Raw genomic sequence first — 26,019 nt, 5'->3', positions numbered from 1 at the left:
CGGGTTTGCTAGGGCATCTGAAGCCCCCATCCCCTCCTCCCTCTAATGAGGGAGAGAAGGAAAAAAATAAAACGGGGATCTTCTTTATGCATTGCCCTTCCACCCCTCTTCCTCTCCTCTCTCTCCTCCCTTTTACTGTCTGGGCTGTGCCTTCAGAGGAGGGTGAGAGTTTGGCATTGCTATAGACTAATGCTGTTGTCCTATCCTCCCCTAGTACTTTTGGTGAGTGTCATGAGTCTCCCTGCAGCAGGAAGTCGATCGCGTCTGTGTCGATACCCCGCGGGGAGTTTTAGTCAGTGTATAGGGGGTCCCCCGTCCACTTGATCATAACTCTCGTTTCCACCTCGTTTCCACCATTTTAAGTACTGCCTCCCTGACTTTGCCAGTGGTGTGTCATCTCCCCGCGTGTGGGACGTCGGTCTCTTCGATCGTCACCCCGTGGGGGACTAGTCTGGTTCCCAGTTGAGAGTTACCCACTCTCCTGGCCTCCGTTCTAGTGTCAACCGCTCGGCTAGTGTTTCGTTGGTTCGCTCTCCTCCGGGTCGGGCTGAACTTCGATCACCCTCAGGGTTTAAACATTTCCCAACTGGTTCCGCTCCGCCGTCCCGGCCCTCCGTTGCCTTCTTACCTGTTACCACTCCGGTGGTTCTGGTTTTCAGTAGGTTGGCCTTAGTCACACCTAGTTCTCTAGCTGTATACTAACCGGAGGTAATGATTTACCCCGCCCTCCCCACTGTAACCAAGTGGCGGAGGCACGGGATCTCGGAGGGGTCTGCGCCGGAGCACTTTGACCAGCAGTGTATTGCTATCCTATGTTGTTAACCATTTACTTACTACCGGTCTCCGACAGTAATTATACCTTAAGTTAATTCTACAATTATGAGTTGCATGATCCTAAGTTAAGGTCCTACTCCGTCAGACTATCTCCGGAGTTTCTTGATTTAATGTGTGTCATGTTTTGCTCTGGTTTATCGTCCCGCCGGAGCATTCTGGCGGGTCCAGTATAAATTAATGCTTGCTGCCGGACTCCGGCAATAATTATACTTTAAGTTGATTTTATATTTAAGAGTTGCATGATCCTAGGTTGAGGCCTGCTCCGTCGAACTATCTCCAGCGCTCCTTAATTTAGTGTGTGTCATGTTTTGCTCTGATTTATCGTCCCGCCGGAATACTCCGGTGGGTTCGGTATAAATTATTTAGCATGCTCCATTACCTGCTGTTGTTTAAGGCCCCTATCTCCGCCGGTTCTGCTCCGGCGCACCTTAAATTAGTGTGTTCATATACCTTCTCCTACTTACAGACAGTACGTTGTGAGGAGCCCTGGTGCACTGCTGTGCTGCACCAGCCCTATGGGCACGTTGTCTGCCGCTCTCATTCGGGCTGTGCAGTGCGGATCGACTATCTTATCGTATGGCACCCGGACGGTTGTGAGGTTTGCTTCGCTCTGTACGAGCGTGTCCAGGACGTGTCGGTAAGCCTATAGTTACCGCCTTTAGTTTACCTGGTTGCCTCAATTGTTTCAAGTACGTTATGTTCTTGTTATATTGTTTATATATATCTCTTTACCGAGCGCTAGGTTATTAAGTCCCTGCTCTCTTCCAGGCCGACCAAGCTTCCCGTAACGACGCCTTGGGTTCCCTTCGAGCCTGGGTGGCTGGTTACGGCAGGAACGTTCCGTCGGGGAAGCCGTACGTTCTGGATGAGAACATCCGGAACCTGCTTTACCCCGGCGCCCGGATCTCAGCGGCTGTTCCACCCGAATTTGTACGTGGAGGTGTCGGAGGAAGTGGCGGCCATAAACCTCGACCTGGAACCTATGAACACCGAACAGGACCAGGAGGTAGGTAGGGAGGTAAGTGAGGCAGTGGGGGCGGGCTCCCTTTTTGATTCCCCTTCATCCACCGCTTCTTCTTCGTTTCAGGGCTTTCAAAAATCTTCTTACTTGGAGGACAGGGCGCAATCCGCTGTCCCCAAGTTGAAGAAGTCTTGGAAGGCGAAGGGCTATAAGTCCGCAGCCTCCCGCAAGGCAACTCCCTTCCCTCCAGTGAAGCCACGGGACGCTAGTCCGGCGGCTTCCGCAGGCAAGGCCACTCCCTCTGCTAAGGGAGCGAGTTTGAGGGCAGCTAAGGCTAGCCCTCCTCCCCTTCCTGCCTTTGACCCGGAAGCGTTTGCTGGAATGCTTTTGCAGAAGTTTTCCTCGGAGGTTGATGCGAAGCTTAACAAGCTTACGGAGAGGCTGCAGAGCCAGGAGAGCATGCTCTCCGGGTTCATGCGCTCCGGTGGGTCAGCAGTGCATTACCCCATTCCGGATGCCTCCGCCCTCCCTCCATTTGACAAGGGAAATCCCTGGCGTTTGGCCCTTCATGCTCTCCGGCATGAAGATACCCTAACGATCGAGGGTCTAGGCACGCGCAGGCTCGAGGAGTTGGAATTCTTTCCTCCTGATCTGCTGCCCCCCTACCCAGGCTTCGCCAGATTGACGGAGGAAGCTTGGGTAAGGACGGATAAGGTCCCGAAGGAGACAGTGATCTTCCCAAGGGACCAGGCGCAGTCTACACTGATGCGCACCTTTAATGAGTGGCAGGCGGAGAACACGAAGTTGACCCCCTTCAAGGGCAACTTCACGATGTTCTCGTTGGGAGATAGGATCCCGACCCCCTGCATGACTAAGGTGGGTCTCGCAACCGCCCAAGCATGCTCAGAAGGTAAGCTGTTGCCTCAGCTCCGGGAGACTGATCCCACCTCTCTGATCTTCCCCAGAGACGATGAATTTTGGGAGGATGCCTCGGCCACTTTTACAACGGGTAAGCTGGACCCAGAGTGTGCATCCACCTTGTTCAGCGAGCAGCTTCCCAAACTGCCGGAAGCCCTCCTGAAAGCTGAGTTTGAGGCTAGGTGTCGGTTGAGCCGATCATTGAACTCCCTGTGCCTGGCGGAATGAACCGCAGTAACATTTTATGATGAGCCACTCTTCCAAGTTCTGACGAAGTCTCTGTTAGCGGGATTTCAGGCAGACTTGTTTGACTTCATGGTAGCGCGGATGAACTGCCGCAAATTCATCTTCGCTGACGCTACCATAAGACATGAGCCTAACAAGCTCATGAAAAGCTCCTTCTGGGGAGCTAGTCTCTTCCCGGAAGAAGAAGTCAATAATGTCCTGGCTGAGGCAACCAGGGCAAATCAGAGTCTGCGCTCCCGCTGGGGTATCCCCGCCTTTAAAAGGAAAACCCCTGAGTCTGCCGGCCCTCAAAATAGACCTGACAAGAGATACAGGAGGCACAGAAGACAGCACCAGCAGGCTGTTGTCCAGGCTGTACCTGTCTCACAAGTTTGCCAGCCTTCTACCTCTAAGGCCCAACCTCAACAGTTCGTGCTGGTACAGCCAGCTCAACACTCCCTTGCCGTGCCTTCCTTCGTGACGTCTCCGGTATACAACCCCACCTATGAGGGCCAGGGGTCGTTTCGAGGCCTTTACAGGGGCGCAAGGGGGAGTAGAGCAAGGGCCTCCTTCAGAGGCAAGGCTGCCGCGCGACCCCTCTCCTGGGGGGAGAGGAGGCTGAGGTAGAGGAGGCAAACCTGCACCTTCCCAGTGAGACCAGTCAGGTGGGCAGCAGACTTCACCTGTTCAGGGACCAGTGGACCTTCAGTCTGTGGGCCCACAGCATAGTCTCCAAAGGTTTGGGGTGGAGTTGGATCAAGGGCCCTCCCCCTCTGATCAGATTTCATCAGCCGTCTTCCAAAGCTCTGCGGGACTTTGCGACGGAATTACTCCAAAAGAGGGCCATAAAGAAAGTGAGACACCTGAAATTTCAGGGCAGACTGTTCAGTGTTCCCATGAAAGACTCCAGTCAACAAAGGGTAATCTTGGATCTCTCGCGTCTCAATCTTTACATACAATGCGACAAATTTCGCATGCTTACAATCGCGCAGGTACGGACTGTACTTCCTCGTGGAGCCGTCACCACCTCTATAGATCTTTCAGACGCATATTATCACGTCCCGATTGCGCGGAACTTCTCTCCCTTCCTCGGTTTCAGACTGGGGAAACAAGCCTACTCCTTCAGGGTCATGCCATTCGGGCTCAACATAGCACCCAGAATTTTCACAAAGCTGGCGGACACGGTAGTGCAGCAGTTACGGTCCCCGGGGATATCGCTGGCCTCATACCTGGATGATTGGATAATCTGGGCATCCAACACCGGGGAATGCCGGAGAGCTACCGCCATGGTGATCGATTTTCTGGAATCCCTAGGCTTTCAGATAAACAGGGCGAAGTCCCGCCTAACTCCGGAGGCTCGATTTCAGTGGCTGGGTATCCAATGGGATCTGATTTCGCACAAGCTGTCTATTCCGCCAGCCAAACGGAGAGAGATAGCCAAAGCCACCAGGCAATTCCTCAAAGGCAGGAAAGCCTCTCGCAGAACTCAAGAAAGAATCCTGGGTTCTCTTCAGTTCGCATCCGAAACAGACCGGCTCCTAAAAGCAAAACTGAAAGACATAAACAGTGTGTGGCGGAGACGAGCCAATGTCAAGCTCAGGGACAAGGTGTCTTTAATTCCTCCAGTGCTGAGGAAAAGACTCCGGCCGTGGTCCACAGTCAAGGGTCTTTAGAAGTCAGTCCCCCTTCAATTCCCTTCCCTGGCTCTAATAATCCACACAGACGCTTCGTTAAGCGGCTGGGGAGGGTACTCACCAAAAGAAAAGGTACAGGGTACATGTTCCACTCGGTTCCGTCAATTCCACATAAACATTTTGGAGGCAATGGCAGTGTTTCTAACTCTGAAGAAACTTTGCCCCACCAACCTTATTCATATCAGGCTGGTGCTGGACAGCGCAGTAGTGGTACATTGCATAAACAGAGGGGGTTCCAAATCGAGTCGGATAAACCAAGTGATGACAGCCATTTTCTCCCTGGCGGAGAAGCACGGCTGGCACCTATCAGCTACCCATCTAGCAGGAGTCCGGAATGTCATTGCAGACTCCCTGTCCAGGGCAACTCCGCTGGAGTCAGAATGGTCCCTGGACGTAGCTTCTTTCAGATGGATGTGCCGTCAGGTTCCGGGCCTTCAGGTGGACTTGTTTGCCATGGAGAGCAATCACAAACTCCCTTGTTATGTTGCTCCCAACCTGGATCCTCGAGCTTACACTACAGACGCAATGTCAGTGGACTGGAACAAATGGCAGAAAATCTATCTTTTCCCGCCAATAAACCTGCTGTTAAAGGTGTTGCACAAGCTCAGGTCATTCAAAGGTCAAGTGGCCCTGGTAGCTCCCAACTGGCCGAAGAGCAATTGGTTCCCTCTTCTTCTGGAGCTCAAACTACGGTGTCATCAAATACCCAAGCCACAGCTGACTCGAGTAGTGCAAACACGGACTGTGTCAGCTTCCTCAAGAATTCTGAATGCCCTGGCTTTATGGACTTTATGAAATTCGCCGCTCAGAGAGGTGCGGATATTGATCCCGTTAATACTCTGTTTCTGGAATCAGATAAAAGAGATTCTACCCTCAGACAGTATGATTCAGCAGTTAAAAAGTTAGCATCTTTTTTGAAGGAATCTGAAGCTCAAGTCATGACCACCAATTTGGCAATATCATTCTTTAGGTCACTGTTTGAAAAAGGTCTGGCTCCGGCCACCATTACCACAGCGAAATCAGCTTTGAAAAAGGTGTTTTTGCATGGCTTTAACATTGATTTAACAGATTCATATTTTTCATCCTTTCCCAGAGCATGCGCTCGTTTGAGACCAGCAACCCGTCCACATACGGTTTCCTGGTTTCTTAACGATGTTCTAAAATTAGCCTCAGAAACTAATGACGATCAATGTTCTTATTTGAATCTGTTAAGGAAGACATTGTTCCTAATTAGTCTAGCTTCAGGTGCCAGAATATCAGAACTGTCTGCTCTCTCTAGAGGTGCGAATCATGTGGATTTTCTCCCGTCAGGAGAAGTTCTGCTTTCCCCAGATCAAAGGTTCTTAGCGAAAAATGAAGACCCTCAGGATAGGTGGTCCCCCTGGAAGGTTGTTCCTCTTCCACAAGACCTGTCTTTATGCCCAGTCGCTACCTTGAGGGCCTATTTACGGAGAACTTCTCAGTGTTTGTCTGGTCCTCTTTTTATCAGGGAGAAAAGAGGAACGCTTTCTTTAAAGGCTATAAGACAACAAATTCTGTACTTCATTAAGCAAGCTAATCCGGATTCAGTCCCTAAGGTTCATGATATCCGAGCAGTGGCTACCTCCACTAATTATTTTCATACTATGAATTTTGATGAGCTTAAGAAGTACACGGGCTGGAAATCTCCATCAGTGTTCAAACGCCACTATCTGAAATCACTGGAAGCTCTGCAGTTCCCTGCGGTGGCTGTAGGGAGCATTTTCCCTCCACCTTAAAATTAACCTTTAATCCCTATCCTCCCCGCCCGCCTGCCTCATTTACTTGCCCTGCCATTTTCTCCTGGACCAGACTTGCTTCACAGCCTGGCTCCTCATATTATGATGTACAATTTTGCGGTGTAAGTTTTTAAGTTTGCAGCTTGTTATGTTTACTGTAATTTAGTTTTAAGCCAGAGGTACCTTTATAAATTTTTCTGTCGTTTATTTAGTCTTAGTACCTTCCCATTATAATATTATTTATGTACATAGTTATTTCTCATGTCCTTTACTGTGATATTAATTGTACCCCTAGTTATATCTCAGTTTATCTGCCTATACCCTTGGTATTTAATCATGTTTTGAGGGATAATTAAAACTATTTTCAGTAATAGTGTTTTTATACATGTTCACCTAACTATTCGCTCCTTTTAAACTTTCACCAAAGCTTAGTATGATTCTCTGTCATAATTTCACCGGCTGACACAGGGACGAGCTCAGAAAAGGGATTTTGACAAAGGAAAAATCTATTTCTGAGGGAGGCCCTGTGTCACCCGGTGACCCTCCCAGGGTCTAGATTTCCCTCCCTGAGTAGGCATACCAAGCTTGTGGAGGGTGCTAGCCTGGAATGAGGACAGATGGCGCTGGGGTCGTCGGTTGGCGGGCAGGTGAGTGCGGGCGTTAGATCAGCTCCTCACGTTCCAGGGGTTTTGTCATTGGGATATCTACAGAGTGCAGTCCTGTGGCAGTGACAACAATCACTCACCCTTACCTATACCGACGTCTATTCCATAATAGATGTTCGATCTGGGGGTAGTAACCCCAGCATTTCCTGATAGCTTTTTCTCTGGTATATTTAGAAATATCTAAACCTAGAAATTCGTGCTTGATAGGAATTTCACCGGGTGACACAGGGCCTCCCTCAGAAATAGATTTTCTGAGTCCAGTCCTGTGTCAGCCGGTGAAATTCCATTACAGCACGAATTTCTAGGTATAATAATGCTAGATATACCAGAGAAAAAGAGCTTTCAGGAAAGCTGGGGTTACTACCCCCAGTCGAGCGTCTTCTAGGAAGACGTCGGTATAAAGAAGGGTGAGTGAAATACCACTACCACGGAAATATACTCGAAAGATCTCTCCTTATCAAAACCCCCGGAATAGAGCGGTGAGCCGTTACAGCCCCTACACTCAACACCCGCCAGGACGGCGACACCAGCGCCACCTACTTCATTCCATTTTCTAGCACGTGACAAATTCGTTTCTTTTGTGTGCTCGTCCTCTTATTTGGATTATTTTCTGCATCTATGATGGCATCGAGCACCTTTTCCATCTCTAAGTTAAGTACCATCTTCTTGTGGGGTTTTTGTTCTGTTTTATTGGCTGTTTTGGTCTCGTATTTTCATAAATATTGAGGTCTTATTATGACGCCACGGCGTCCCCGCCAGCCATGTCGATCATGAGGCGACTCCTTCTGTTCTTTTCGGTTGGAGTTGTCTCCTCGTCGTTATAGATAGATTTTAACCCCTTGGTTCCCTTCCTGGTGGTTCCTTGCGGTGGCTCCCCTCCCTTTTGGTTTACTGAATTACATTTCATTGGCCTATCGGCCTTTATTTGGGTGATGCCCGTCCAGGTACCCCCCAGGTTGGGTTCCTTTTTATTTTTGGTCTCAAGTAGGCTATTATTTTATGCTTGAAGATGGTGCTCCTTTTATTTTTAGTATATTTATTTATTTTAATTGTTTTAAGTTTTGTTGTTTACCTCTGGTGGTAGCGGCAGCCCCAATCTAACCGCTTCCCCGAGGTAGGCTACGCTCCTATTGAGCATATTTTGATTTTAATTATTTATGTGTGATGGTTTTTTGTGGTGTAGGCTTGTTTGCTTCCATCCCCTTGCCCTGGAGTGCGGAGATCAGGTTGAGGGAGTTTTGTTGCTGTTTCCTCCGGTGTCGTTTTTGGTGGGCAGAGTGAGCCCCTTAGTTCTCTTCCTCCATTTGGGGGAATCGAGTTCTTTGGATGTGTTTCCTCTAGGCTAGTCGCCTCCTTGCCCCCCTTCTCGATCCCGGTTGGCTCTCGGCACAAAATTTCTCTCCCTGTTGCTTCCTCCTCCCTTTTGCACTCCTTCCTCTTTCCTAACCTATACTAGGTTAGGCCCATATTAGGCTTCGCCTAGGAAGGAGTCGGGCTTGGGTTCATGATGTAGCTCCCTGTAGTAGGCTACCCTTCCAAGTTCATTTGGAGGAAGGATGCAGTTGAGCGGGTGATATGTTTCTCCCTGTCTCCTGTTCCCTTCCGGGTAGCCTACTTCTCTCCCCTGCTCCACCCCTCCCTCCCCTACCCCCCAGCCTTGCGACTCGTGCGGGTGACGCTAGATGGCGTTTTCTCCGAGTTCAGGGACTCCTCCTATTGGTAGAGGATTCGCTCCCTCCCATACTGTCCCTAGCATCGCTGTGTTGGGGTTGGTGGTTTGTTTGCTCGAACGTGTTCGAATCACTATCCCATACCTCTCGTCTCCCCGTCGGGCTACGTAGATAGGGTAAAATGTAATTGCTCCGTCTTATGTTATGAACATACGAGCACTTTACCCGTCTTGTTTCTCCGGCGGGGAGGTAAGGGCGGGAAGTTTTTACATCATGTAAGGGGAGCGGACCCCTCCGGTCTCCGGAGTATTTACCGTCACTTGTTATTATTATTATTGTTATTATTATTATTATTATTTTTCATTAATTTTAGATAAATCTGTTTATCTACAGGAGTTCACTCCTTTATTTATTTTATATATACGTGAGTCCGGTCCTACACCGGGGCTCCGCCGCCGTTTTTTCTGGCAGCCCTTATGGTTAGTTCCTGGTTTCTCGTTCCTTCATTCCCCGGAGTCCTCCGGGGTCTGAAAGCCCTTACCTTCCACTCTGTGCATTTAGAGCTTATTGGCCCAGTTTATGATAAGGGAGTTCTTCTCCGCCGGAGTATTCCGGTTGTAGTTGAGTTTCCCGGCCTTGCCGGCTTTAGATTGCTTAGAGTGTGAGGTTCATGTACTTTTATACTTACAGACTGTTCGCTGTGAGGAGCCGGGGTGTACCGCCTCCCTTCAACAACCCTACGGGCACGTAGTATGCCGGACCCACGCTGGTTGTGCGGTCCGACTTGACGACCTGGTTGTTTGGCACCCCGATGGTTGTGAGGTTTGCTTTGCTCTCTGCTCAACCATCCAGGATGAGTCGGTAAGTGACAGCCTTTTTTCCCCCGTTTCATGCTCCTCATATTGTATATTGTTTAAAGGTTCCCGGTCTGGCTTTTTCGTTCCTAACTAATTGCTGGTTTCCTTGCAGGCGGACGAAGCTTCCAAGAAGTCTGCCTTGGAATCCCTCCGGGCCTGGGTGGCTGGGTTCGGCAGGAATGTTCCGTCGGGGAAGCCCTACGTCCTCGACGCCAGGTTGAGGGACTTGCTTTACCCCGCGCACGGGTGGCGGCCGCAGTGCCTGAAGATCTTGCCACCCCAATCATCCAGCAAATCCGGGATGCGACCCAGCCACCTCAAGTGGATATCTTATACGCTGAAGTCTCGGAGGATGTAGCCGCCTTGGATCTCAACCTGGAACCAATGAATACAGAGCCGGACCAGGTGGTAAGTGGTGAGGTAAGTGAGGTTGTTGGGGCGGGCCCCCCTCTGTTTGACTCCCCTGCTTCATCAGTATCTTCCTTTGCAGGTTTTGTGAAGTCTTCCTCCTTGGGTGATAGAGCTCCGTCTGCTATCCCCAAGTTGAAGTTGAAGACTTCATGGAAGGCGAAGGGCTACAAGTCCTCGACTTCCAAGAAGGCATCGCCCTTCCCCCCGTCGAAGGCTAAGGTTTCAGGACCTGTAGCCTCCGGGAGCAAATCTAGTTCCTCCGGCAAAGGCGCGAGTAAGAGGGCTGCAAAACCATGCCCTCCTCGCCAGCCTGCTTTTGATGCACAGGCCCTTGCCACTGAACTTTACAAAAAGTTTACGGAGGACCTAGGCTCTAGGTTTGAAAAGATAACTGAAAAGTTGGCCAGTCATAATAACATACTGGCAGGTATGGCTCGCCCACCCCCAGCAGAACCACAGTATGTTATCCCCGACACTGCGGACCTCCCCGCCGTTCGATGTCGGTAACCCTTGGCGTTCGACCGGGCCATCCAACACGATGGCAAACTTACAGTTGAGGGTCTTGGCACGAGACGGTTGGAGGAATTGGAGTTCTTCCCCGATCTCTTGCCCCCTTATCCAGGCTTCGTGAGGCTCACAGAAGAAGCTTGGATTCGGTCAGACAAGGTTCCTAGGAGACTGTCATCGTCCCTAGGGACCAAGCTCAGTCGGCTCTCCTGCGCACTCTGACAGAGTGGCAGGCAGAAAACACGAAGTTGACCCCTTTCAAGGGCAACTTTACGATGTTAAGCCCTGGGAGAAGACCTTCCCACCCCTTGCTTGGACAAAGTTGCTCTGGCTACGGCCCGAGCATGCTTTGATGGTAATCCGTTACCACAATTAAGGGAAACAGACCCTACTTCCCTGGTATTCCCAGGAAGTAATGAGTTCTGGGTGGACGCCCCGTCCACTTTCACTGTCGGGAAGCTGGACCCCTCTGCGCTTCCACGCATTTAGTGAGCAGCTCCTAAGCTGCTGGAATCCTTATTGAAAGGCGGAGTTTGAGGCCCGGACTAAGTTAGCCCGGTCCTTGAGCTCTGGCTGCCTTACAGAAGCTACTGCCGTCTCCTGCTCGGACGAGCCTTTTTCCAGGTTCTGGCTAAGTCCTTCCTGGCGGCTTCCAGTCGGACTTGTATGAGTTCATCACGGCCAGACTGGATTGCAGGAAGTTCATCTTTGCCGATGCTACCATCCGCCACGAGCCTAACAAGCTCGTTAAAAGCTCGATCTGGGGACCTAACCTCTTCCCTGAAGACGAGGTTACAAGCGTTATGACCGAGGCTACACGGGCCAATCAGAGTCTGCGCTCTCGCTGGGGCATTTCCGCTTATAAGCGCAAGACCCCAGAATCGACCGGCCCCCAGACGAGAGGAGGCAAACGCTTCAGGAGGCATAAGAGGCCCCATCAGGCGGTAGTCCAAGCCGTCCCGGTCTCGGCAGTAGCCCAGCCGTCTACTTCCAAGGCTCACCCCCAACAATACGTGCTGGTCCAACCAGCTGCACCCTCTTATATGACTTCACCAGCATACAACCCCACATATGAGGGCCGTGGGTTCTTTCACGGCCTCAATAGGGTTGCAAGGGGAGGAAGAGGCAAAGTCCCCCATAGAGGAAAGCCCAACACCACCCCAAGGGGAAGGCCTGGACGTGGTAGGGGGAATAAACCCGCTCCCTCCCACTGAGAGAACACAGGTAGGCGGTCGCCTGTATTGGTTCAGGGACCAATGGACCTTCAGCCCTTGGGCACACAGCATTGTGTCCAAAGGACTAGGGTGGAGCTGGATCAAGAACCCTCCTCCTCTAACCAGATTTTACCAGCCACCCACATCAATCCTACAGGATTACGTAACAGAATTGCTCAACAAACGAGCAATAAAGAAAGTAAGGCACCTAAAGTTTCAAGGCAGGTTATTCACTGTTCCCAAAAAAGACTCCGATCAGCAAAGAGTGATCCTGGATCTGTCGCGTCTAAATCTCTACATAAAATGCGACAAGTTTCGCATGCTTACGGTAGCTCAGGTACGGACCCTACTTCCGCGTGGGGCCGTCACCACCTCTATCGATCTTTCAGACGCTTATTATCACGTCCCGATTGCGCGGAACTTCTCTCAGTTCCTCGGTTTCAGACTCGGGAATCAAGCCTACTCCTTCAGGGTCATGCCCTTCGGTCTGAACATTGCACCCAGGGTATTCACCAAGCTGGCGGACACGGTAGTACAACAGCTCCGGTCCCGAGGAATATCCCTAGCAGCGTACCTAGACGATTGGATAATTTGGGCACCAACTGTTCCGGAGTGTCAGAAGGCCACGTCCATAGTCATCAATTTCCTGGAGTCGCTAGGTTTTCAGCTGAACAGAGAGAAGTCCCGCCTGACTCCGGAGTCCCGGTTTCAGTGGCTGGGTCTCCAGTGGGATCTGTCCTCCCACACGTTATCTCTCCCGCCTCCCAAGAGGAAAGAGATAGCATCTCTCACCAGGAGATTCCTCAAAAATCCATCGGCATCCCGCCGATCCCAAGAAAGAGTCCTTGGGTCTCTTCAATTTGCCTCAGTGACAGACCTGCTCTTGAAAGCGAAATTAAAAGACATAAACAGAGTGTGGCGGAGTCGAGCAAATGTCAAGCTCAGAGACAAGGTCTCCTCTATCCCTCGAATCTTAAAGACAAGACTGCGGCCTTGGACCACAGTCAGAGGCCTGTCCAAAACAGTTCCGCTTCAATTTCCCCCTCCGGCACTAGTTATCCACACAGACGCTTCTCTAAGCGGCTGGGGGGGATATTCACCAAAACAGAAAGTACAAGGAACGTGGTCCACAATGTTTCAGCAGTTCCATATAAATACCCTGGAAGCTATGGCGGTCTTTCTAACTCTGAAGAAAATCCGCCCCCCCAACCGGATTCATATCAGGCTGGTGTTAGACAGCGCAGTGGTAGTTCATTGCATCAACAGGGGCGGCTCCAAATCAGGTCGAGTAAACCAAGTAATGGTTGCTATCTTCTCCCTGGCGAACAAGCACGGCTGGCACCTGTCAGCCACCCACCTAGCGGGAGTACGGAACGTGGTGGCGGATTCCCTGTCCAGGACTACCCCGTTGGAGACGGAGTGGTCCCTGGATGTGGAATCTTTCAAATGGATTTGCCGCCAGGTTCCGGGCCTCCAAGTGGATCTGTTCGCAACGGAGAGCAACTTCAAGCTCCCCTGTTACGTGGCCCCCAACCTGGACCCTCAGGCGTTTGCCACAGACGCAATGACAGTAGATTGGAACAATTGGGAGAAGATTTATCTGTTCCTCCAATAAATTTACTGCTGAAAGTATTACACAAACTCAGGACATTCAAGGGTCAACCAGCCCTAGTAGTCCCCTACTGGCCGAAGAGCAATTGGTTCCCTCTCCTTCAGGAACTGGGATTACGGAGTCTTCGGATTCCCAAGCCCATTCTGACCCAGACAGTACAAACCAAGACTGTGTCAGCTTCCTCAAGAATTCAGAATGCCCTAGTTTTATGGACTTTATAAAATTCGCAGCCCAAAAGGAGCGAACATTGACCCTGTCAACACTCTGTTTTTAGAATCAGATAAAAGAGATTCTACTCTTAGACAGTATGACTCAGCAGTCAAAAAATTAGCCTCCTTCCTGAAAGCATCTGAAGCCAAAATCATGACGACTAATTTAGGAGTTTCCTTCTTTAGGTCACTGTTTGAAAAAGGCCTGGCTCCGGCCACTATTACCACAGTCAAGTCGGCATTGAAGAAAGTATTTCTTTACGGCTTTAAAATCGACCTTACAGATTCCTATTTTTCATCCATCCCCAGAGCATGCGCTCGTCTGAGACCAGTATCACGTCCACACTCGGTTACGTGGTTTCTCAATGACGTCCTTAAGTTAGCATCAGAGTTGGATAACTTTCATTGCTCTTATCAGGATCTGTTAAGGAAGACATTATTTTTGATTAGCTTGGCTTCAGGTGCTAGAATCTCAGAGCTGTCGGCTCTCACTAGAGGTGATAATTTTGTTAACTTCCTCCCGTCTGGAGAGGTCCTCCTTTCCCCTGACCCTAGATTTTTAGCTAAGAACGAAGACCCACAGGACAGGTGGTCTCCTTGGAAGGTGGTGCCCCTTCCTCAAGACCAATCTTTATGTCCAGTTTATACACTTAAATCTTACCTTTTAAGAACTCCACAGAGTAAGTCGGGTCCTCTTTTTATCAGGAGAAAGGTGGTACTCTTTCTCTGAATGCTATAAGACAACAAATTCTGTATTTCATTAAACAGGCCAACCCAGATTCAGTTCCTAAAGTTCATGATATTTGAGCAGTTGCTACTTCTATTAATTACTTTCATAATATGGACTTCTCAGAGTTATCTAAATATACGGGTTGGAAATCACCTCTAGTGTTTAAACGCCACTATTTAAAATCGCTCAAGCCCTGAAATATTCTACAATAGCAGTGGGAAGTGTCATCTCCCCACCTTAAATAATCATTTCCTTATCCTTTCCTTTTCCCCCCGCCCGCCTGCCTCATTTACTTCTCTGCTTATTCTCCTGGTTGATTATGCCTCACTGCCTGGCCCCTCATATTGATGTATCTTGTATCTACTGATGGAAAAGTGTAATCTGACATGCCATGATTGTTTTTTTCTTGTGGGGTACTGGACGGTTTTTATTTGGCTCCACGTACCCCAGATATGTGTATATATTAATTTTCATTAATCTTGTCTCTTACGTGTTTAGCCTAAGTTTACGTGTATAGTATTAAGGTTGTGTTTGCTTGTCTTGTGCACATTTCATGTTTCACCTACCTTTAAGTAATTTTAAGATTTTTGAGGTTTTTTCCCCGTCATACCGGGGACCTCCCCTTGTTTTATAGTATTAAGTTTTTTGATGTGCCTTAGATTTAATATACCTTAGTTTTAGTATTCTTGCTACATGAAAGAGATTACTTGATTAAAATTATTTTCGTAAAATTTTTGCATTTTTCTTCAGATTACCCCCTTTTCCTTGTAGTTGCAGCCTTGGCATGATTCTCTATCACTATTTCACTGGCTGACACGGGACTGGACTCAGAAAAGGGATTTTGACAGAGGAAAAATCTATTTCTGAGGAAGGTCCCGTGTTACCCGGTGACCCTCCCTGGCTCACCTAGTACTCCCCCCTCTTGCACATGCCAAGTCTGGGGTTAGTGCTAGCATGGAATGAAGTAGGTGGCGCTGGTGTCGCCGTCCTGGCGGGTGTTGAGTGTGGGGGCTGTAACGGCTCACCGCTCTATTCGGGGTTTTGATAAGGAGAGATCTTTCGAGTATATTTCCGTGGTAGTGGTATTTCACTCACCCTTCTTATACTGACGTCTTCCTAGAAGACGCTCGACTGGGGTAGTAACCCCAGCTTTCCTGAAAGCTCTTTTTCTCTGGTATATCTAGCATTATTATACCTAGAAATTCGTGCTGTAATGGAATTTCACCGGGTGACACGGGACCTTCCTCAGAAATAGATTTTTCCTCTGTCAAAATCCCTTTTTCCTTTGTCAAAATCCCTTTTTCCTTTGTCAAAATCCCTTTTTTTTTCAAAAATTCACCATAAATCGAAATATTGTGCTAGAGACTTCCCGTGTGTTGAAAAATGAAGGTAATTGATTGAATATTACTAGACTGTAAGAGTTTTAGCTTACAATTGCAGTTTTCGACCATTTCAGTCGAGTTAAAGTTGACCGAAGGTCAAATTTTTTATATTTATCGTGATTTATATGAAAATATTTCAAAACTGATAAAAGCTACAACCATGAGGTATTGTTTGTTGTATTCTACATGAAATTGCACACATTTTCATATATAAAAATTTATGTAATGGCTAATGTAAAATGGTGCAAACATTACGACAAAGTGACGAAAGAATTTCTGAGATGTTCGGCCGAGTTAGATCATACGGACGTTGAAGGAAAAAGTTTTTTTTAAAAATTCACCATAAATTGAAATATTGTGCTAGAGACTTCCAATTTGTTGCAAAATGAAGGTAAATGATTGAATATTACTAGAATGTAAGAGTTTTAGCTTACAATTGCGTTTTTCGACCATTTTGGTAGAGTCAAAGTTGACCGAAGGTTGAAATTTTGGCACTTATCGTGATTTATATGAAAATATTTCAAAACTGATAAAAGCTACAACTATGAGTTATTTTTTGTTGTATTTTACATGAAATTGCATACATTTTCATATATAAAACTTTATGTAACGACTAATATAAAACGGTGCAAACATTACGACAAAGTGACGAAAGAATTTCTGAGATGTTCGGCCGAGTTACCGCGTGGACGTAAGGAAAAATGTTTTTTCAAAAATTCACCATAAATCGAAATATTGTGCTAGAGACTTCCAATTTGTTGCAAAATGAAGGTAAATGATTGAATATTACTAGTATGTAAGCGTTTTAGCTTACAATTGCGTTTTTCGACCATTTTGGTCGAGTCAAAGTTGACCAAAGGTTGAAATTTTGGCACTTATCGTGATTTATATGAAAATATTTCAAAACTGATAAAAGCTACAACCATGGGTTGTTTTCTGTTGTATTTTACATGAAATTGCGTACATTTTCATATATAAATCTTTATGTTACGGCTAATATAAAACAGTGCAAAAATTACGACAAAGTGACAAAAGAATTTCTGAGATGTTCGGCCGAGTTACCGCGCGCGGACGTAAGGAAAGTTTTTTTTTTTCAAAAATTCACCAAAAATCGAAATATTGTGCTAGAGACTTCCCGTTTGTTGCAAAATGAAGGTAATTGATTGAATATTACTAGACTGTAAGAGTTTTAGCTTACAATTGCAGTTTACAACCATTTCGGTCGAGTTAAAGTTGACCTGAAGGTAGAATTTTTCTATTTATTGTGATTTTTATGAAAATATTTCAAAACTGATAAAAGCTACAACCATGCGTTATTGTTTGTTGTATTCTACATGAAATTGTGCACATTTTCATATATAAAAATTTATGTAATGACTAATGTAAAACGGTGCAAACATTACAACAAAGTGTTTCAAAGAATTTCTGAGATGTTAGGCCGAGTTATTTAATGGAGGTAAGGAAAAGTTTTTTCAAAAATTCACCATAAATCAAAATAATGTGCTAGACTTCCAATTAGTTGAAAAATGAAGGTAAATGATTGAATATTACTAGAATGTAAGAGTTTTAGTTTACAATTGCGTTTTTCGACCATTTCTGTCGAGTCAAAGTTGACCGAAGGTTGAAATTTTGGCACTTATCGTGATTTATATGAAAATATTTCAAAACTGATAAAAGCTACAACCATGAATTATTTTTTGTTGTATTCTACATGAAATTGCGCACATTTTCATATATAAAACTTATATGTAACGACTAATATAAAACGATGGAAACATTACGACAAAGTGACGAAAGAATTTCTGAGATGTTCGGCCGAGTTACCGCGTGTGGACGTAAGGAAAAAGTTTTTTTCAAAAATTCACCATAAATCGAAATATTGTGCTAGAGACTTCCAGTTAGTTGAAAAATGAAGGTAAATGATCGAATATTACTAGTATGTAAGAGTTTTAGCTTACAATTGCATTTTTCGACCATTTTGGTTGAGTCAAAGTTGACCGAAGATTGAAATTTTGGCAGTTATCATGATTTATATGAAAATATTTCCAATGATAAAAGCTACAACCATGTGTTGTTTTTTGTTGTATTTTACATGAAATTGCGCACATTTTCATATATAAAACTTTGAAACTTTATGTAACGGCTAATATAAAACGGTGCCAAAATTACGACAAAATGGCGAAAGAATTTCTGAAATTTTCGGCCGAGTTACTGCTCGGACGTAAGGAAAAAGTCTTTTCAAAAATTTACCATAAATCAAAATATTGTGCTAGAGACTTCCAGTTTGTTGCAAAATGAAGGTAAATGATTGAATATTACTAGAATGTAAGAGTTTTAGCTTACAATTGTGTTTTTCGACCATTTCAATCGAGTCAAAGTTGACCGAAGGTTGAAATTTTTTGTAGTTGACGTACAGTACGTCCACTCCTCACCCGACAGAGAATTTTAGTCGACTTACGATACGTCCAGTTGGCGTTTAAGGGTTAAGGGAATGGTTCCTGGTCCTGATAAGTCTCCTAGTCAACTTCCCAGGGCTGCTTCCTCAAAAGCACAAGCTTCTCAGACAACCCCATCTCAGGCGTTTCCACCAGCGGTTATCTACGCTAGCTCTGACAGGATTCAAACAGTGAAGAAGCTCCTCAGAGCTAAAAGCTTTTTGAGAGCAGCATCAGAAGCTATCTCAAAATGCAGGCGACAGTCATCATCTAATTTTTACCAAAACATGTGGGCTATTTTCTGTACTTGGTGCAAAAGAAATCACATCTCTTCTTCTAAAACATCTGTGACAGAGATTGCTGATTTTTTTTGTTTCTGTGAACCTCTAGGGGCTTATCCTCTTCTACTATTAAGAGTTACAGAGCCATGTTGAGCTCGGTATTCAGACATAGGGGCCTGGATCTTTCTTCAAATCAGGACTTATGTGATCTTATTAAATCGTTTTTTACTTCTAAACAAAAGGATGTAGAACAAGTGTTGTGGAACCTGGATGTTGTACTTAAATGGCTTTCTGGTCCACCTTTTGAACCTCTTGGTTCTGCTTTGTTAAAGGATGTAACCAAGAAGACCCTCTTCCTAGTAGCCTTAGCTACAGCCTAGAGAGTAAGCGAGATTCAGGTTCTTGACAAAGAATCGGTTTCTCTAATGGAGACGCGATATGTTCCTACACCCTTGGTTTTCTTGCAAAGAATGAGAATCCAGCAAAACCTTGGCCTCGTTCTTTTAACATTAAGAACCTAGTACAAGTAGTAGATTCAGAATATGAGGAGAGATTCCTTTGACCCAGTAAGGGCACTCAAATTCTACCTCCATAGGACTGAGAATATAACCAATAACTTAAGGTGTTCATTGAAGAACCCATCATGACCTCTCTCAAAGAATGCCCTCTATTTTTTTCTAAGAGAACTCATTCATGCAGCGCATTCCCAAGCAGGAGAAGAGCTTCTACCCATTTTGAAAATAAGAGCTCACAAGATTGGGCCGTGGCAACGTCTTTAGCATTGAAGTATAACGTCTCTCTCCCATTCCCCAATCCACATATTGGAAATGTAAGTTAGTATTTATGTCGCACTATGTACATGATGTTGAAACAGTTTTTAATAGTTGCAGTACCTTGGGTCCTTTACTGGTGACTGGCATGGTGTTGGGGAAAGAAGTATAGGAAACATTCCTCCCATCCTTACTCTTCACCTTGGAAACTGGTGTTGAGTCTTAGGGGAGTCTGGGGGTACTCTGCACTGGGATGCCCACCAGGTCTTTTAATAGTTGGGTGGTGGTGGTTTTAATTTTTGGTGTAGGTAACAGTGTTGTTATCTGGTTTTTGTGTGTCAGTACTGCACCCACAGCAGGGGCAGCCTTTTTACTCTGCTAGCGTTCAGAGAAGTCCTTCGCTGCGAGGTCCCCACTTTCGTAGCAGGTGACACTTGACTATACCGCCACACCTCTACAGGGTAAGATGAGTGCCACCAGAGGCAGTATCTGCTTGCAGCAGCTCTCTTACCAGGTAAGGAAACTACAAGCATCATATTGATGCTAGCAACCTTTTCTATTCTCAACTTATCACTTTTATTAATGCTTGGGAGGTAGACTAAGTCCATGAATCCCACCACTTGTCAGTGTGGGAATCAGCTATATAATTACTTGGTAAGTTACTTATATAAAAATGACATTTTTATAATAAAATAAAGTTTGACATATACTTACCAAGTAATTATAAAGTGGGAGCCCTCCCTCCTCCCCTCACTTGGACATTATGGCATAAACAAATTGAGCCTCTCTGTTGTGTTGCTCTTCTCCTTCCCCAAAAGTGGGCAGGGCTAGTTACACCAAAAAACAAAACAAAAGAATCGCTACCGTGAATTTTCAGATTTCAGCTGCCAGTTACTAGAAATTGATAGCTATGTAATTACTTGGTAAGTATATATAAAACTTTATTTTATTATAAAAATGTCATTTTTTTTTAATTAACCAGGTATAGCTGCCTTTCTGATTGTGTAACCCTTTTTGGGGGTAGTGCATGGTTCTCTGAACCCTTCCTTACTTGAGTGATGCACTAGACAGCCTAACACCCTCACTTAGGCTCAGGGCCTTACTGCTCTCATCCCTATGCCAGGTTAATTAGGAAGTTACTGGGATAATTGCTTCTCTTGCTCACCTTTATGGCCAGGATTGTGGTATTTCCAAGGGGGTTTTCAATTTCCAGTCCCTTGACAGTGGCAAACTCCCACTTAACCCTTAAACGCCGACTGGACGTATCGTATGTCGACTAAAATTGTCTGTCGGGTGCCGAGTGGACGTACTGTACGTCGACTACAAAAAGTTTTTTTAAATATTCGCAGAAAAATAGTTATAGGCCTAGTTTGCGAAAGATTTTAAATCACGTGCCTTGAGGGATGCTGGGAGTTCACGGATCACGCTGTTGTTTTGTTTACAAGCGTTACCCAGCCGCGCATGCGCGAATTTCTTTCTTCTCGCACTACAGAGCATCAGCGACACATCTCAGAAATTCTTTTGTCACTTTGTCGTAATTTTTGCACCGTTTTATATTAGCCGTTACATAAAGTTTTATATATGAAAATGTGCGCAATTTCATGTAGACAAAAAACAACTCATGGTTGTAGCTTTTATCAGTTTTGAAATATTTTCATATAAATCACGATAAGTGCCAAAATTTCAACCTTTGGCCAACTTTGACGCAACCGAAATGGTCAAAAAACGCAATTGTAAGCTAAAACTCTTACATTCTAGTAATATTCAATCATTTACCTTCATTTTGCAACAAATTGGAAGTCTCTAGCACAATATTTCGATTTATGGTGAATTTTTAAAAAAAACTTTTTCCTTACGTCTGAGCGGTAACTCGGCCGAAAATCTCAGAAATTCTTTCGTCACTTTGTCGTAATTTTTGCACTGTTTTATATTAGCCGTAACATAAAGTTTTGTATATGAAAATGTGTGCAATTTCATGTAGAATACAACAGAAAACAACACATGGTTGTAGCTTTTATCAGTTTTGAAATATTTTCATAAATCACAATAAGTGCCAAAATTTCGACCTTCGGTCAACTTTGACTCGACCGAAATGGTTGAAAAATGCAATTGTAAGCTAAAACGCTTACATACTAGTAATATTCAATCATTTACCTTCATTTTTCAACAAATTGGAAGTCTCTAGCACAATATTTTGATTTATGGTGAATTTTTGAAAAAAACTTTTTCCTTACGTCCGCGTGCAGTAACTCGGCCGAACATCTCTGAAATTCTTTTGTCATTTTGTCGTAATGTTTGCACCGTTTTATATTAGTCGTTACATAAATTTTTATATATGAAAATGTGTGCAATTTCATGTAAAATACAACAAAAAACAACTCATGGTTGTAGCTTTTATCAGTTTTGAAATATTTTCATATAAATCACAATAAGTGCCAAAATTTCAACCTTCGGTCAACTTTGACTCGACCGAAATGGTCGAAAAACGCAATTGTAAGCTAAAACTCTTACATTCTAGTAATATTCAATCATTTACCTTCATTTTGCAACTAATTGGAAGTCTCTAGCACAATATTTCGATTTATGGTGAATTTTTGAAAAAAAAACTTTTTCCTTACGTCCGCGCGCGGTAACTTGGCCGAAAATCCCAGAAATTCCTTCGTCACTTTGTCGTAATGTTTGCTGTTTTATATTAGTCGTTACATAAAGTTTTATATATGGAAATGTGTGCAATTTCATGTAGAATACAACAAAAAATAACTCATGGTTGTAGCTTTTATCAGTTTTGAAATATTTTCATATAAATCACGATAAGTGCCAAAATTTCAACCTTTGGTCAACTTTGACTCGACCGAAATGGTCGAAAAACGCAATTGTAAGCTAAAACTCTTACATTTTAGTAATATTCAATCATTTACCTTCATTTTGCAATAAACGGGAAGTCTCTAGCACAATATTTCAATTTATGGTGAATTTTTGAAAAAGTTTTCCTTACCTCCGCGCACGGTAACTCGGCTGAAAATCTCAGAATTTCTTTAGTCACCTTGTCCTAATTTTTGCACCGTTTTCTATTAGGCCTTACATAAAGTGTTACACATGAAAATGTGTGCAATATCATGTAGAATACAAAAAAAAATAACTCATGGTTGTAGCTTTTATCAGTTTTGAAATATTTTCATATAAATCACGATAAATAGAAAAAATTCTACCTTCGGTCAACTTTAACTCGACTGAAATGGTTGAAAACTGCAATTGTAAGCTAAAATAATTACAGTCTAGTAATGTTCAATCAATTACCTTCATTTTGCAACAAACGAGAAGTCTCTAGCACAATATTTCGATTTATGGTGAATTTTAGAAAAAAACTTTTTACATCCAAGCGTTACGAATTCATGCATCATTTTGTGATAATATTTTCTCTGTGTTGCTTTGATCGTTTTACAATTTGTTACATACCAAAATCATCGCAATTTAGTGTACAATATAACGAAAAAAAAAATACCTCATTAGCTTTAACCGTTTTGCTCACAGCGCGATTTGTATACAATTATATATGAAATTTTTTTTCATGCTGTCATATATTCCAATATTTATATATGATATTTTTTTCATTTCTGATGATTGCACACTAAACTTCAGGCAATGACAAAAAAAGGAGCCAAAAATGAACCCTTAATCTTAAAAACTAAGCATGCTGTGATTTTTTGAAAAAAAAAACTTTTTTTTCCACTTCAGCGCTAACTCCTGAATGCCACCGGCATACGGCAGACACTTTTGTAAATAGAGGCTCGGCGCTTAAGGGTTAAGGAGTGAGTTTCCTAACTAGACGGTGATGGTTTGTATTCCTGTAAGAACCAATAACAGATTTTTAAAATAATTTGTATTTTTCTAAGGTGTACATATTACCCATGTCAGCCACCCTATTTCATCCCTGATGCCAATAGAAAAAGTGCTTGGTGATAGCAGGTGAGTTAATGGTATTCCCCACTTTCCTCCTTTAACCAGTTACTTACCTTGTTCCCAGGTTTCAGCGACCAATTCCAGATTGTACCAACGAATACTCTCACCTAGAATGTTTTGGTTTGTACACCTAGGAAAAATATAAATTGATTTTAACATTTTATTTTTTTACCTTTTTTTCTTTCCTGTATATTGTACTGTATTTATATAAATAATTTCATGCAACCAGATGTTTCAAACAAATCTATTACTGTAGTGATATCCATGAGTCTGCAATCTCTTTCACCCTGTGAACTCTAGAACTAGGAATTCTGTCATAAGCCTTTTCATTTAAACCTCCTAGCACAACCTCCATATGTCCTCCTCTTCCTTCTCTCAGTCCAGCCTTACAGATTCCTCCTGGAAAAATGTTCCCAGATTTTAACTTTATCAATTTTGGTCTTTGTACTGTACACCTCATGTCATAACTTTTTCTCTTGCATTATTTCCAACTGTAAATTCACCATTATTAGACTAATTTATCTGTACTCTTTCACATCTCAGTTTCTGGCACAACAAGAGCTACCACCATCCCTTTTTCTTTATCTCTTGTCTGCATGAGACACTGATTCATTGCTCTTTCCAATTTGAATACTTGGTTTTCAAGTGCTGTTACATCCAGATGTTTTACCAGATGTCACATTTGCTCTCTTCAGTATCACATCCATACGTACTGTATTCAGGACATTAGGACTTAGTAACTAATTTCTTGTGTGTGTGTGTGTATGTGTGAGAGAGAGAGATTTTGTAAAACTGTTTTATTTGTTTTAGGCATAGCTACTGGTGAGACATTTTCTGTTCGACCAAGTAAAATTGTTGCTGGACAAGATGTGGAGAAAACTAATGAGTGGCTTCAGGGTCTTGGGCGAGCCATATCTAAGAAGGTATGTGTTTTTTCTCATAATGTTGCATGTGTAAGTTTTGAAGCACAGTGTACAGGCCTATCTATTCTTGTGCAAATAGGTGTACAATACAGTCAGTTATCAGTTTTTTCTGAGAAAAAGAATCACCAGTTACTTTACCTACTATATTTGATGTGTTATTTGGGATGAATCTTACCTACTGTTAAAGTTAGCTTACATCTCCATGCTGATAGGCGAGTCGGCATTCAAACAAAAGATCAAATGGCTGCCCTGATTGTCTAGTTCACCTGCTCTCCACCAGGTATGTTTTGAATGTTTAAGCTCGTCAAAATTCTCTTTGCTGCCATTGGGCAGAGGCACTTTTTTCCTAGGATGTCTCCACTGGAGTCAAGGCTAAGAACATCTGGTTCTGTAGGAATGATTACTGTGTTAGCAGAATGTTGATTTTTTTAAGTAGATACTCACTGTTTATGTCGGTTGCAATGGTTTTAAGTGTGATCTTGAGAATAGATGTGAGGAAGTAGGGATTTTCGAAGGACTTTTTACTTAAGTTTGTTAGTATAGGAAGAAAAGGGAAGCAGTTAGATTGCAAAGCAATTAGTTAGGTCAGGTTACCAACTTGTCAATTCTCCCCTTCTCCAGGTCCTTCTTCTGTAGTTATCCATACTCAGTCTAGGCTTTTCCTTTGCCAGTGCTTTAGTTAGTACTGAGACTTCCTCTTTAGCTCCGCCTTCCGCTCCACTTTCTGTTCAGGAAAAGCATATTTAGAATTTAGAACAGGATATAAACCTTATTTTGGTCAATACAAGGTTTGTCTGAATTGTATAGGGAACCAGTTTGGGTTCCCCCATGGTGCGATCATTTTCGTGTTTCCTCATAAGAGGTAAGGTGTCAGTGCCCTCACCCGTCTGTAGCCCGAGCCTAGGACTGGCCTGTGACTGTTTGATTCTGTGGAAGGAGTCCTCTACCAGGGAACTGGATCGGTTCTAGGGGCGATGTGGTTCTGTGCCCTCCATCACCTGCCTCTACGTTTTTCACGTTCATAGCCTTGTATAATGCGTTAGCCGAAAGATCTTTTTGTTAAACGTTAATCTTCGCTACGTATGCGACCTCTGCTGTCATCGGCACCTAGTATGTGGTTGTTAGTACCGATAGGACTAATTATGTAGGTATACAGTAGATAGTTTTATTAGAAATAATGTCTGTAGCTAGTTTTACTTATTCTGATGTTATGCCGACTCAGTCAATTGTTTAACCAACCTCTTCTTCATTTACTCATTCTAAATCCTTGTCTGGTAGCCTATTCCTCTTTCTCCGTTGAAACGCACTTGTTCGTTCTTTATCATGCTTTTTCTTTGGCTATTGGCAAATCTCTTACTTCTGCCTCTATTGTTTTTCTTTCCAAATCTACCATGGTTACAGTATTTTCTGTTGTTTCCAAGCTAAATATTATTTAGCTAAATAGCGTTCTAAGGATGTGTTGTATGGGAATGTTTTTGATAGCGTAGTCGCTGTTGAGTCCTCAAAGGAGTTACCTTCCATGGTCTACCAAAGCTCCATGGTGACCAAACTAATATCAAGGAGTTCTCTCCTAATTTAGTTGGTCTTTTGGCCCGGTATTGTGTCATAATGATTAACATTATAACACATGATGGAGTATATAATGGACTCAAAGATAAGAGGGCACTTTCCCTTATCTTCAGCAAAGCTGAACCCAGTTTTTCCAACGTCAATTAACCTGCAAGAAAGAGAAGTGACTATTGCGCATGTGCATCCCCCCTCTTGTTTACAACTGGGCCGTTAAAAGACCAAGGAGCTATTACCTCTGTTTGGTCCAAAGCGAACGGTTCACATCGTTACCAGCGCTCCGAAAAAATTCAAGTTTTTTCTCCGTTTTAGTATTGAGGATTATGGAAACATCAAAAATAGCAAGGTAAGTGCGCAATATTAACAAACATTCGAAAGTTTTAGTTTTAAACTTTTAGAATTTATATAATTTGTGTATTAAAGCCGGAACCCGACTCG

At 44.1% G+C, this 26,019-nt stretch overlaps 1 protein-coding gene across 6 annotated transcripts in view; it reads left to right on the top strand.

Moving 5' to 3' along the window:
* IFT54 (intraflagellar transport 54) overlaps window positions 1-26,019 on the top strand; it is a 475,732-nt gene that overhangs the window by 59,927 nt on the left and 389,786 nt on the right. For all 6 annotated transcript variants that reach the window (XM_067100328.1, XM_067100326.1, XM_067100323.1 and 3 more), the window contains exon 3: window positions 23,903-24,015. In XM_067100328.1, coding sequence (XP_066956429.1) covers window positions 23,903-24,015 — 113 coding nt within the window. The remainder of the gene's footprint in view (window positions 1-23,902; window positions 24,016-26,019) is intronic.

This window comes from Macrobrachium rosenbergii, chromosome 56 (genome assembly GCF_040412425.1).
Source record: "Macrobrachium rosenbergii isolate ZJJX-2024 chromosome 56, ASM4041242v1, whole genome shotgun sequence".
NCBI lineage: Eukaryota > Metazoa > Arthropoda > Malacostraca > Decapoda > Palaemonidae > Macrobrachium > Macrobrachium rosenbergii.
The sequence above is the reverse complement of the archived record's forward strand: the minus strand, read 5'-3'. Positions and strand labels throughout refer to the sequence as shown.